Source organism: Euleptes europaea, chromosome 1 (genome assembly GCF_029931775.1).
Source record: "Euleptes europaea isolate rEulEur1 chromosome 1, rEulEur1.hap1, whole genome shotgun sequence".
In the NCBI taxonomy this organism is placed as follows: domain Eukaryota; kingdom Metazoa; phylum Chordata; class Lepidosauria; order Squamata; family Sphaerodactylidae; genus Euleptes; species Euleptes europaea.
This window is the reverse complement of record NC_079312.1, coordinates 168941321-168954117: the sequence shown is the minus strand read 5'-3', so window position 1 is coordinate 168954117 and position 12797 is coordinate 168941321. Positions and strand designations below refer to the sequence as shown.

Sequence of the window (12797 nt, the reverse complement as noted above, 5' to 3'; positions counted from 1 at the left end):
GGCATTGCACCATCTTTATCACACACACAACCTAGCCGCCTGTTTAGAGATCAGAGCAAGGACCGCGGGAAAACTACATCTCCCGTGATCCCTTTCGCACCCGGTAGTCACTGGCAGTGGAGGAGGGAGGGCCACGTGCTTCCCTTTCCCCAGCCCACCGCCTCTCTTCTGATTTTCATTCTTGGGACTCCTTGGGGCAACAAGCTTGCAAAAAAAGAAAACAGTTTGGCACTTTCCTTCCGCCTTGGGCTGTCATGCTGCCTTTTCCCTTTAGACATTTTGCCAAGGTAAGGCGTTGAGTGAATGACAGTTTTATGTTTTATTTTAGGAAGGGGGGGGGGAAGAGATCAGTGTTCTTTGGACACCCAAGTTGGGTGCAGAGGTATGCCAGCTAGGGGCTGGGGAAGTGGGGGGTGGGGGGAAGCAGCTTTTAAGTCACAGAGGCAATTTCTTGGAAAGACTTCCAAGACCTGGGACATCTTGATGCTGCGGGTGGGCTTTATTTCTTTTGCAAAGCAGCCCTGTGGGTTCAGACCTTCCAGTCCCCTTTCCCCACCCCCCTTGAGAGGGGTACAGGGGCCTATGAAAAGCCTGTTTCCTATAGCTAGTTGCCCCTGTCTCTCCCTGCTGTTAACAGCCTCTGCACAAGAAAGTAAAGTTTTCTGCATCCGCTGTCAAGATCTATCCCTGATGATGCTGGTCCCTCTCTCTGTCTGTTTGCAATGGGAGCATTAAGTTGTGCAACTTGAGAAGCGCAAGCGTCTTGGGTAAGGAGTTTATACCCGCCTGGGGGTTATAGCGACGGATGTGATAGCACCAACAGATCTTTGCCATTCTGCTGCTCAATTATTATTTAATTCTGGCTAATGGCTCTTGGATGCGGCGCAGGGCGAAGAGTTATCTCCACGTTCAAGACTGAGACGCTATTATCTGCCGGAGCCCTTCCAAGCAGTCACGCTATGCTGACTTTTATAGGCTAATTTTTGTAAGCGGCTCCTCACTCTCTGCGCTGTCCTATCTGACATTGCAGCTTTGGGGGAAGAAGGGGGGGGGAAGGCATTAGGAAAGAGGCCTTAGAGTTGGGTGAAAAAAGTGGAGGTGAGGGGGGGGGAATAAAGAAAAGAACTTCCAAGACCACGGTTACACAGCCCGGATAACCTACAAGAACCAATGAACTCTGACCGTGAAAGCCTTCGACAATATTTTAAAAAGAACCTGCAGTTGGCTGGCTTTATCACCTTACCAAAGTCTCTCTGGCACCTGCTGTACTGATAACCTGCTGTTTAAACTCCTTGAACCTGGTCAATAAAGCGGCCTGCCCCTTGAAAACGGCTTTCTGATTTGCCAGCTCGCTCTGTGGATTTAGGTAACACAGTTAACGTTTTTAAAAATAGGGCCGATCGGCCGCAGTCCGTGAAAACGCTTACGATTAGAGAACAATTGCTTTCTTGTTGTGAGAAACAAACATGTGTTTGTGTGTTGCCCCCTTCCCCTCCTGTTTTAAATCTAATGCGGTTTGGAGAGGGAGTAGATTCTTTGGTTTTGACTGAGACACGTTTCAGTCTTTGGACGCGCTTTCGTGGCATTCCTGAGCTCTCCCTTCTCGCTGATGCAACCGAGATGAGTCGGTTACATCATCTGCGGAGAGAATGGTTCAAAGGCGCTTTTCTTAGCGGCCCCCCATCCTTTTTTTTTATATAAAGAAAAGAGAGCCGTGTGTTTTTTCTTTCCAGCTGCCGTCAACCTGCTGCTGAGCTGACCTGGCTTGCTTTGAAACTTGTTCAGAAGGAAAATCTGCAAACTTTTGCCCGGGCAAAACTTTTTCTCTCTCTGTCTTTCCGGGCCAAACTTGCCAACTCAGCGTTAGCAGCAGAACCTGATGCCTTAGCTATTCTGCATGAATGAAGCCCGCTTACCCCTACGCAACACAAAGCCCGCTTTGTTTCAGCCAGCCTTGAAATTGACTGTCCTGTCCACACACACCCTTCTTATTTCTCTCACCCTGCCGCTTTCTCTGTGATTGAAGTGGCAATATTTTTCCTCCTTTTTTTTCTCCGCTCCACTGGTGTAATGCCACGCAGATGGCAAATGTTATCCTGTCAATCCATTGGGGGCCCCTTAGAAAGAAGCTGGTTAACTTCTCGACTGAGCTGCTATTTTTGCTGCCTGCTAGTATGGTGATTTTTTTATATATCGCTTTTATGACTTTATCTAAAGTACTGTTAACGACTCAGTGAGGAAAACAGGTGCCTTGCAGAAGGTTGTAACGTTAAACCCTCTGCGCTCGTATGGTTTGCATGATGATGTAGTTCGGACATGCACATGACTGTAAATGAAAACCCCAGTCAACAACTCCAACAGCCAGGGTATATACTGAATGGAATACCGAGGCTGGGGAAATCTTGGGTTCAAATCCCTGTTTGGGCATAAATGTCACTGACCTTGGTTTCTGTCTTTTCTACCTTGCGGGGGTGGGGTGGGGGTGGAGTAGTGGTGAAATATGGAATAAGGCTCCCCATTTATGCCACCCTTGCAGGAGGCTGGAATGAAGATGCGCTGTGATAAAGTAGATCCTGTTAAGTTGTTTCACTGCCCTTTTGGGAAACTTAGGGCAGTTGTCATAGAGTAGAGAGTGGGGGCTTGATGGGATCTTATCGGTGTTGTAATGGTTGAATTTATAATTCAGGGACATTCCACTATATTTAGCAGAATTAAAGAGCTGGTAATTTGTGGACGTGCCCTAAGGTCATATGACCTAAGTCTTAGAGCAAGGCAGCTGTACAAGATATTTTAGTTGCTGTTTATACTAAAGTTGCTTGAAGCCATTTCTTATTCTGTTAAATCTTCATCTGTGGACCGAGTAATAATACAGGTATCTTTCAGAGTCAGAGCAGGGGTCCCCAACCTTTTTGAGCCTGGAATTCTGACACAGCACAATGGGCGTAGGGTAGGGTTGCCCGGTCCCTCTTTGCTACCGGCGGGAGGTTTTTGGGGCGGGGCCAGAGGAGGGCGGGGTTAGGAGAGGGGAGGGACTTCAATGCCACAGAGTCCAATTGCCACAGCAGCCGCTTTCTCCAGGGGAACCGATCTCTATCGGCTGGAGATCAGTTGTGATAGCAGGAGATCTCCAGCTGGTAACTGGAGGTTGGCAACCCTAGCGTAGTAACAGATGGCTGCCGCAGAAGGCGGAGCCAGCCACAACATGATTGCCGCAGCTTAACTTCAATAACACAGTATGGATCCTTGGGCTTTGGTGGCAGCTGCCGACAAAGCAGTCCCCTCCGAACTCTCTCGGCCCACGTGGAGGCAGGCAATGGCACACCACCTCCAAACGCCTCTTGCCTTGAAAACCCCACCAGAGGTTGCCGTAGGTCAGCCGTGACCAGTAGCAGGAAGCATCAAGAGTTGCAGCCCTTTAACTGTATTGCAGGATGTTCATTTCATAATAGGAGCCCCGTGGCGCAGAGTGTTAAGCTGCAGTACTGCAGTCAAAAGCTCTGCTCAAGATCTGAGTTCGATCCCAACGGAAGTCGGTTTCAGGTAGCCGGCTCAAGGTTGACTCAGCCTTACATCCTTCCGAGGTTGGTCAAATGAGTACCCAGCTTGCTGGGGGTAAAGGGGAGATGACTGGGGGAGGCACTGGCAAACCACCCCGCAAACAAAGTCTGCCTAGAAAACGTCGGGATGTGGCGTCACCCCATGGGTCAGGAATGACCCGGTGCTTGCACAGGGGACCTTTACCTTTACCTTACATTTCATAATAGGCTTGCTAGGTCTTAAGGGAACCCAAGGGTCTTGTGACCTTGTGAAAAAAAATCCATTTTAAGAATGGAGTCAGAATGGTGGGAAGGCACACGACTGGCTGTCTCCTCCCATACTCCCCCCCCCCATCAGTTCAGGTTTCCTCACAAGCCCTGCTCTCTGTGCCCCCGTCTTCAAATGCGAGGTGGCTGGCAACTGAAGACAGGGCCTTTACAGTGGTGGCGCCTTGCCTGCAGAATGCTCTCCTGCTTGAGCCTTGCTCAGCCTACCATACTGTCTTCGGGTCTGCTTCTGCTGTTCGTTTCATGGATAGTTTTGTGCTATTTTTAATGTCGGATGGCTTTCTTTCTTTTTATATTAATAATTGATAACATTTATTATTTTGATAATTGATGTTGTTTGGAAGCCTCCTCGAGCGGGCGCAGAATTTTCCTGAGTGCATAAATGAATGGCGCAAGCTTCGGGGCCCGATTGGTGTGGGCCCCAGCTAGCTCTTAGCACACTGCTTTTGCCATTTTCTCTGCCATTTTCTCTGCCAGCCCTCTCCTAGAAACTGCCCTCCTCTTCCTCCCCAAATCGGGACCACATCTCTTTGTTTCTGTAGCCCTCTTCACCAGTTACAATGAAACTACACGCTTCCTGCATGCATGTGCAGGAAGAAAGAGCCAATGTACGTTCACTTTACGAATGAAACTGGGGACCAGTATGTGGATAAATGTGGGGTTTAAATCACACGTTCAGAGAGCTAGCATGGTGTAGTGGTTAAGAGCAGTGGACTCTAATCTGGAGAACCGGGTTTGAGTCCCCACCCCTCCACAGGAGCGGCGGACTCTAATCTGGTGAACCGGATTTGATTCCCCACTCCTACACATGAAGCCAGCTGGGTTAACCTTGGGCCAGTCACAGTTCTCTCCGAACTCTCTCAGCCCCTCCTACCTCACAAGGTGTCTGTTGTGGGGAGGAGATTGTAAGCCGTTTTGATTCTCCTTAAAAGGTAGAGAAAATCAGCATATAAAAACCAACTCCTCCTTTTCCTCCTCCTCCTCTACTTCTACTATACGTGCGTTGTATGTAACATGAGAACTATCCGACACATAAAAAGAAAAATCTAAGTGTACCCTGTACACAGTTGCACACACGTTCGCTGGCAAGAGAGCCAGCGTGGTGTAGTGGTTAAGAGCGGTGGTTTGGAGCGGTGGAGTCTGATCTGGAGAACCGGGTTTGATTCCCCACTCCTCCACATGAGCGGCGGAGGCTAATCTGGTGAACTGGATTTGTTTCCCCACTCCTATGCATGAAGCCAGCTGGACGACCTTGGGCTAGGCACAGTTCTCTCAGCCCCACCTTCCTCACAGGGTGTCTGTTGTGGGGAGGGGAAGGGAAGGTGATTGTAAACCGGTCTGAGTCTCCCTTAAGTGGTAGAGAGAGTCGGCATATAAAAACCAACTCTTCTTCTTCTCGTGAAGACGCCTTCTATCCGGCTGGTGAGTCGCCTGGAATCAGGAAGGGTTTTCACTAAATCAAACCGCTTCTACGTGTTTTTCCCCCCCAATAGAGCAAGCGCTCAAAGTATTCCTTGGACATGGAAACATCCTGGTTGATTATGTCCTGTGTTCATTAACGCGTGGGAAGGGTGGATTTTCTGCCGATGGCACTCAAAAGTCCTGAACGGGTTGTGTTATAACCATGCTATTTTTTTTTTAAACCGGGCCAGCCCCTCAGGAGATGTTGCCAGGCCGGGGGAAGTTTGCGGGCCCAGCACAGCAAAGCGGCCACTGCGTCCGCCAAGGATGCTCCGGCATGGACGGGGCAAGAGAGCTTGGCAGAGAGCGACCCTGAGATGTGGGAACTAGTACGGCAGGAGAAGGATCGGCAGTGCCGGGGGCTGGAGCTTATTGCCTCGGAGGTGAGTGATGGGAAGATGGCTGTCCGTGCCTTGGCCCCGTAGGGGAGATACAGGACAGTTCAGTCACACACGAACACATACACGTGAAACTGCCTTCCACTGAGTCAGACCACTGGCTTGTCAAGGTCAGAGTTGTTTGCTCTGATTGGCTGCTTCTCTCTGGGGTGTTGGGCAAAGGTAGGGATGCCAGCCTCCAGGTGGGACCTGGGCATCCCCTGGAATTACAGCTCATCTCCAGACTACAGAGATCAGTTCCCCTGGAGAAAATGGATGCTTTGGAGGGTGGACTTTATGGCACTGTACCCCCTGAGATCCCAGTCCTCCCCAGGCTCCATCCCCAAGTCTCCAGGAGTTTCCCAGCCTAGATCTGGCAACCCTATAGAATCATAGAATAGGAAAGGACCACCAGGGTCATCTTGTCCAACCCCCTGCACAATGCAGGACATTCACAACTACCCCCAGTGACCCATAATCCATGCCCAGAAGATGCCTGGATGCCCTCCCTTTCATGATCTGCCTAAGGTCATAAAATCAGCATTGCTGACAGATGGCCATCTAGCCTCTGCTTAAAAACCTTCAGGGAAGGAGAGCTCACCACCTTCCGAGGAAGCCTGTTCCACTGAGGAACCACTCTGTTAGAAAATTATTCCTAATTTCTAGATAGAAACTCTTTTGATTTAATTTCCACCCACTGTGAATTTCCTGCATTGTGCAGGGGGTTGGACTAGATGACCCCGGTGGTCCCTTCCAACTCTATGATTCTATACCAACCCTGCTTAGCTTCCGAGATCTGATGAGATCGGGCTATACCATGCTGCCTTCCCTTTCATTCAGATGTATAAGAGGCTTTACAAAAATTCTATAGGTTTGGATCTCACCAAAAATCTCTGCTGGTGGAGAGATTTCCATCAGCGGAGCATGCCTGCCTTCCTGCTAGAGTCATAATACCCCTGAGATGCTGCTTCTGTGAGTCAGGAGATGCCCAAGGAGTCTGGGATCTGCTATTGGGGAGGGCACAAATTAGTGAAAAATTCCCCTCTGCTTTGCACATGGAAATCATCAGCAGGCTCCAACCTATAGTTAATAGCGTATGTAATATATACAGGAGTTTGAGAGGGATGTATTGATGGAACGGGAGTTAAGTGGAGGTAAAAATATGACAGTTGCACATGTTTAAAAGTGATGTTGGGTATATATGAAAGTTATAAAATGTAATGTTTAAAGAGAGGTAAAGATCTGTAGGAGCCCCGTGGCGCAGAGTGTTAAGCTGCAGTACTGCAGTCAAAAGCTCTGCTCACGACCTGAGTTCGATCCCGACGGAAGTCGGTTTCAGGTAGCCGGCTTAAGGTTGACTCAGCCTTCCATCCTTCCGAGGTCGGTCAAATGAGTACCCAGCTTGCTGGGGGTAAAGGGAAGATGACTGGGAAAGGCACTGGCAAACCACCCCGCAAACAAAGTCTGCCTAGAAAACGTCGGGATGTGACGTCTCCCCATGGGTCAGGAATGACCCGGTGCTTGCACAGGGGACCTTTACCTTTTTTACTTTAAAGATCTTTTATATGACATGTAAACATATTTCAGTTTTTTAGGTCAAACTTCTTAAACTGTGGGTCACAACCGTAACAGAATGTGGGGGTCGCGAAACATTTGGCAACAGTATAAATTTCTTTATGATTTATTATCAGTAAATGTTTGATTTGTATACCTATTTTATATACCTATATACCCGTCGTCGCGTAAAAATTTCTTGGACAAAAAAGGGGTTGTGAGTGGAAAAAGTTTAAGAATCCCTGTCTTCGGTGACAATATTGTTGTTTTTGTAGGGCTTGAAAAGCTTTCAAAGTTCTTTAGCACTAGGATTTTTTTCTTCTTCAAAAAGCCATCAAACTTTTAGAGCTCAAAACAGCTGGGATTTCCCCCCCAGCCTTGCTTAACTCTTTGAGCAACAAACAGAATGGTTTAAAGGCCCCCAGGGTGGTTATCAGTACTGAACCAAAGACCCATGGTGGTGGACTAATTAAAACAGGGGGATGCAGGTGTGATCTTGTGTATGTAACAGTGGGGTGGTTGGAATCATAAATAGCGTAGCCCCGTAAGGACAACCTGTCTATGGGACGACTCACAGTGCGGGGAGGGAGAGCGGCCATGTGTGTTTCTCCCTGCCTCCCCATGATTGCCAATTCATCTGGAGGGCACAAACATGCAGAGGAAGTACCCATTCATATGCTCCCTTTCTGTGACCCCTCCCTCCCTGTGACACTGTTTTCCCAACCTGGCTGATAATGGGGAGGGAACCTATGCACAGATATCGCCTGGATGCATTCACACCATGTAGACCACTTGGCGATTGGCCAGCATGCCCGTGCCCTCTCTCCCTCCCCTTGTGTTCAGTCAATGTGTGGATATGTTGTTGGTACAAGGCTTCTGGATTCTTTCAGTGCATGCCAGCCAATGGAAGGGAGTAGGGGTGTGCAAAAAACTTTTTTGGGTAAATTTCAGGTTCGGGTTTATGGGGTATGATTTTTTTCAGGAAAAAGCAAAGTTAGCTCTCCTTGCAACAAAAGCTGGGGGGAAAGCTGATTCCCAAAAAACCGATTCTCTAATCGGCTTTACCGGGAATCGCCTATTCGGCTCGGCTAATTCCCCTGCCTTTTGCTACCGGTAAACCCAAAGCCCGAAATAAGCTGAAATTCCAATTTTTTGGCTTATTTTTGGCTCCAGTTTATTGATATGCACAGCTCTAGAAGGGAGATTTGAATTTGCATTAGTTGTCCCAGGGGTGAAAGTACTGTCTCTCTTGGGCCACTTTGACATGTTGGGCTGCTTTCACATGCAGAGGGGTAAGCTGCAGTACTGCAGTCCAAAGCTCTGCTCACGACCTGAGTTCGATCCTGACGGAAGTCGGTTTCAGGTAGCCGGCTCAAGGTTGACTAAGCCTTCCATCCTTCCAAGGTCGGTAAAATGAGTAAAGGGAAGATGACTGGGGAAGGCACTGGCAAACCATCCCGTAAACAAAGTATGCCTAGAAAACATCGGGATGTGATGTCACCCCATGGGTCAGGAAGGACCCGGTGCTTGCACAGGGGAACTTTACCTTTAATGCACTTTAGCGATCCAGTTTCAAACAGTTGCTAAAGTGCATTATCCATCATGCGTGAAAGCAGCCATGGTGGTGGGGGCTGAAAGCGGAAGATAGGATGTACCTTTTGGCCCCTTTCTCATCAGTACTCCTTACAAGCCCATACTTGCTTACTTTTACCCCTGGTTATACCATATCAGAGAAGGCTCATCTTTGGCCATGTTTATATCAGATTTGGATAATGGATGTTTCCACCCATCTAGAATCATAGAGTTGGAAGGGACCGTCAGGGTCATCTAGCCCAACCCCCTGCACAATGCAGGAAATTCACAACTACCTCCCCCCCACACACACCGAGTGACCCCCTACTCCATGCCCTGAAGATGGCCAAGATGCCCTCCCTCTCATCATCTGCCTAAGGTCATAAAATCGGCATTGCTGACAGATGGCCATCTAGCCTCTGCTTAAAAACCTCTAGGGAAGGAGAGCTCACCACCTCTCAAGGAAGTTGTTCCTCTGAGGAACTGCTCTGTTAGAAAATTCTTCCTGATGTCTAGCCGGAAACTTTTGATTTAATTTCAACCCGCTGGTTCTGGCCCAACCTTCTGGAACAACAGAAAACAACTCGGCAGCATCCTCTATATGACAGCCCTTCAAGTATTCAAATATGGCCTTGTTTGTATCATATCTGGATGCTGGATGTTTCCACCCATCTCTCTGATTCTCGTGTGATTCCATGTTCTCTTTGTGCCCCTGACCTCAGAATTTCTGCAGCCGAGCTGCACTGGAAGCCCTGGGCTCCTGTCTGAACAACAAGTATTCGGAGGGCTATCCTGGCAAAAGGTAATGGTGTGGCAGTGTTGGTAACAGAAACGACTTAGTTGGTTTGCAAGAAGATGCACAAAAGTGGATTAAGGGAGGTTGACTGGTTGGGGCTGCTCACTAGCTTGCAAGTTCTCCATGGGCTTAGAAGCATAATTCTGTTCAGGATTGCACTGCTAATCTGCATTAATGTTATAGATGTGTTCTTAGCATTATTTCAAAGTGAATTGAATTGTGGGCCTGGTTTTTTCTTGATCCTTGTGTCTGGTGGCAGATGTAAGGTTGGCTCCCTAAAAAAACATGGTTTGTAAAATTGGGTACCAGCCTCACACTTAACATATCTTCCTCCAGCTCCCCACCCCCCCGCCTCCAAGTTCTTTGCTCTTTTCCTGTTACGCATGGGTTCATATCGTATATACACCCATGTAAACCACAGTTAGTGCAAATAAAGGTTCTTTTGAAAACCACAGAGCACAACCGTGGTTTGCGGCGCCTTTGCAAACCTTGGTCAGGAGGGAAGCCTGTTTTGCATTAGTGGTTGTTTGCAACAGCGCATACGTAATGCAAAGCAGTGGCTAAGGGCAGGAAGGAAAGGGGAAGTTATTCCAGAGGGGAAAGGATTTTGATTTGCAATTGCCACCAACACCATACAGAGAACCAAAATTCTACTGTCAGGCCTTGGTGGGGCCCTGGAACCGACCCGTTAACACTCGTCACGTAGAAATCATGGAGGGTGGAGGCAGTAGGAAAGACAGTGTGGTGAAGTTGAACTGGGACCGCAGAGATCCGTGTTCATATCCCAACACTGCCTTGAGGTTTGCTGGGTGACCTTGGGCCAGTCAATCTCTCTCTCGGTCTAACCTACCTCATGGGGTTGTCGTATAAACTGAGGAACGGAGAACCAGGAATGCTGCCCCGAACGCCTTTGAACAAAAGACAGGGTAAAAAAATACGAGGTAAATAGATATTAGGTCTGACTTCAGGCTTTTTCTGGACCATAGATAAAGGGGATTCCGGTTGAACCCCTCTGGCTCTGCTCTCTAAAGGGGGAGCACGAGGAGAAGAAATAAAAAATGGTGGCCCATTCTAGGGTATTCTCAGCTCTGGAACGGGCTGTCCATTGAGTCAAGATCTATTACATCCCTAGTTTCATTTAGAAGAGCTTATAAAACAGTATTGTTGAGAAGGGCTTTTTTCCCCCTTTTGGGCCGAATTGTGTTTTAGCTGCTTGTCTAGTTTCCATTGGGATGGTGTGGTTATTTTCTCCATGGAAATGGTGGCGTTTTATCTAGTTAGTTGCCAGGCACCTTACTTTTATGATTTTATGTGCTGTTATTTCCTGTGAGCTCCCTTGGGCCTCCTTATGTGAAAAGACAATCTACAAACATTTCTGATCAATAAATAATGAAAGGGATCAGAGGACAAGAGAAGAAGGAGAGCAGGCGGATGGGAGTGGCAGAAAAATGTGCCATGAAGGGAGATTTTATTTATTCGTTCATTTATTTAAAACATGTAGCTTCAGTCTTTTTACCTTAAAGGAACTCAAGGTGGCTTACAATGTAAATGAGATCCGGCATGGCGTAGTGGTTAAGAGCAGTTGTTTGGACCGGTGGACTCTAATCTGGAGAACCGGGTTTGATTCCCCACTCCTCCACATGAGCGGCAGAGGCTAATCTGGTGAACCAGGTTGGTTTCCCCACTCCTACACAGGAAGCCATCTGGGTGACCTTGGGCTAGTCACAGTTCTCTTAGAGCTCTCTCAGCCCCACCTACCTCACAGGGTGTCTGTTGTGGGGAGGGGAAGGTGATTGTATGCTGGTTTGATTCTCCTTTAAGTGGTAGAGAAAGTCAGCATATAAAACAACAACTCTTCTTCCTCTTCTTCTTCTTCTTCTTCTTCTTAATAATAATAATAATAATAATAATAAAATAAAATGCATGAAAACCACTAGTTAAAATCAATTTCTGCAGGAAGGCAGAAAAACTAATGGAATACTTTAATGAATAAAACTGTCTTCAGCTGCCTCCTAAAGATCAATGGTGAGGGAACCAGGAGCACCTCCCTGGGGAGGTTGTTCCATAACTGTGGGGCTACCACGGAAAAGTCCTTGTCTTGTGTAACCACCAGACAAGCTTCTTTGGTCAGTGGGGCAGTTAAGAGACCCTCATCCTGTGATCTTAGTTTCTGGGCAGGAACACACGGGAGAAGACGGCCCTCCAGATGCCCTAGTCCCAGGTCATGTAGGGCTTTAAAAGAGATAGGGGAGGCCAAGATATTTGTGTCCTACAGATATTGCTGCTGCATGTGTGGCATCACAGGCGTTGGCCATGAAAGCAAGCCATGTCGGGTTTAGATATTAGATATTGAGGGTTGGTCGGAAAAGGGAAATTTGAGGAAATGATATGGTAATGAAGAAGGGGGCAGAAGAAAAGTCGATTGTGGAAGGCTTAGGTGCAGATAAGGCGGGGGGATCCAGGAGACTCTTGTTAGGGGATGATTGTCGTGGTAAACTCTCTTAAACATACTGGTGGCCTAGAGAGAATAACTATACGTGGGGTGAGGCTGAGGTATTCAATTCTGTCTTTCCCTGGCTCAGTTATTAGAGAAGCACTGTGGTTGTGGATGGGCTGTCTTCAATGCTTCTCTTCCATTTACCTCCTGACACAGGTATTATGGAGGTGCTGACGTGGTGGACCGCATCGAGCTGCTGTGCGAACGCCGCGCTCTGGAAGCTTTTGACCTGGATCCCGAGCGCTGGGGAGTGAACGTCCAGCCCTACTCCGGGTCCCCTGCCAACTTTGCAGCGTACACGGCCCTGTTGCAGCCCCATGAGCGCCTCATGGGCCTGGACTTGCCCGACGGAGGCCAGTACGTACTGGTTAGGGAGCGGAACCTGGGTGAGGGAAGTCAAAGGAAAAGTTGTAGTTGACGGAAGCGCCTGCGAGAATAAAACAGAACCGTCAACAGTTGGAATAACTGCAGCTGGAATAACTGCAGTATAGTTAAATTGTGCAACTCCCTGCCCCAGGATGTGGTGACGGCTGCCAACTTGGAAGGCTTTAAGAGGGGAGTGGACATGTTCAGTGGAGGAAAGGGCTATCCATGGCTACTAGTCAGAATGGATACTAGTCATGATGCACACCTGTTCTCTCCAGGATCAGAGGAGCATGCCTATTATCTTAGGTGCTGTGGAACACAGGCAGGATGGTGCTGCTGCAGTCGTCTTG

The 12797-nt window shown here is 48.2% G+C and overlaps 1 protein-coding gene across 1 annotated transcript in view; it reads left to right on the top strand.

The window, feature by feature from the left end:
• The first annotated feature begins 239 nt into the window (after nucleotides 1-239).
• Nucleotides 240-12797, top strand: part of SHMT2 (serine hydroxymethyltransferase 2) — a 30773-nt gene continuing 18215 nt past the window's right edge. Inside the window, exons 1-4 of the mRNA XM_056862721.1 lie at nucleotides 240-287; nucleotides 5477-5668; nucleotides 9511-9590; nucleotides 12238-12438. Of these exons, the coding sequence (XP_056718699.1) occupies nucleotides 255-287; nucleotides 5477-5668; nucleotides 9511-9590; nucleotides 12238-12438 (506 nt within the window). The 5' untranslated portion in view covers nucleotides 240-254. The remainder of the gene's footprint in view (nucleotides 288-5476; nucleotides 5669-9510; nucleotides 9591-12237; nucleotides 12439-12797) is intronic.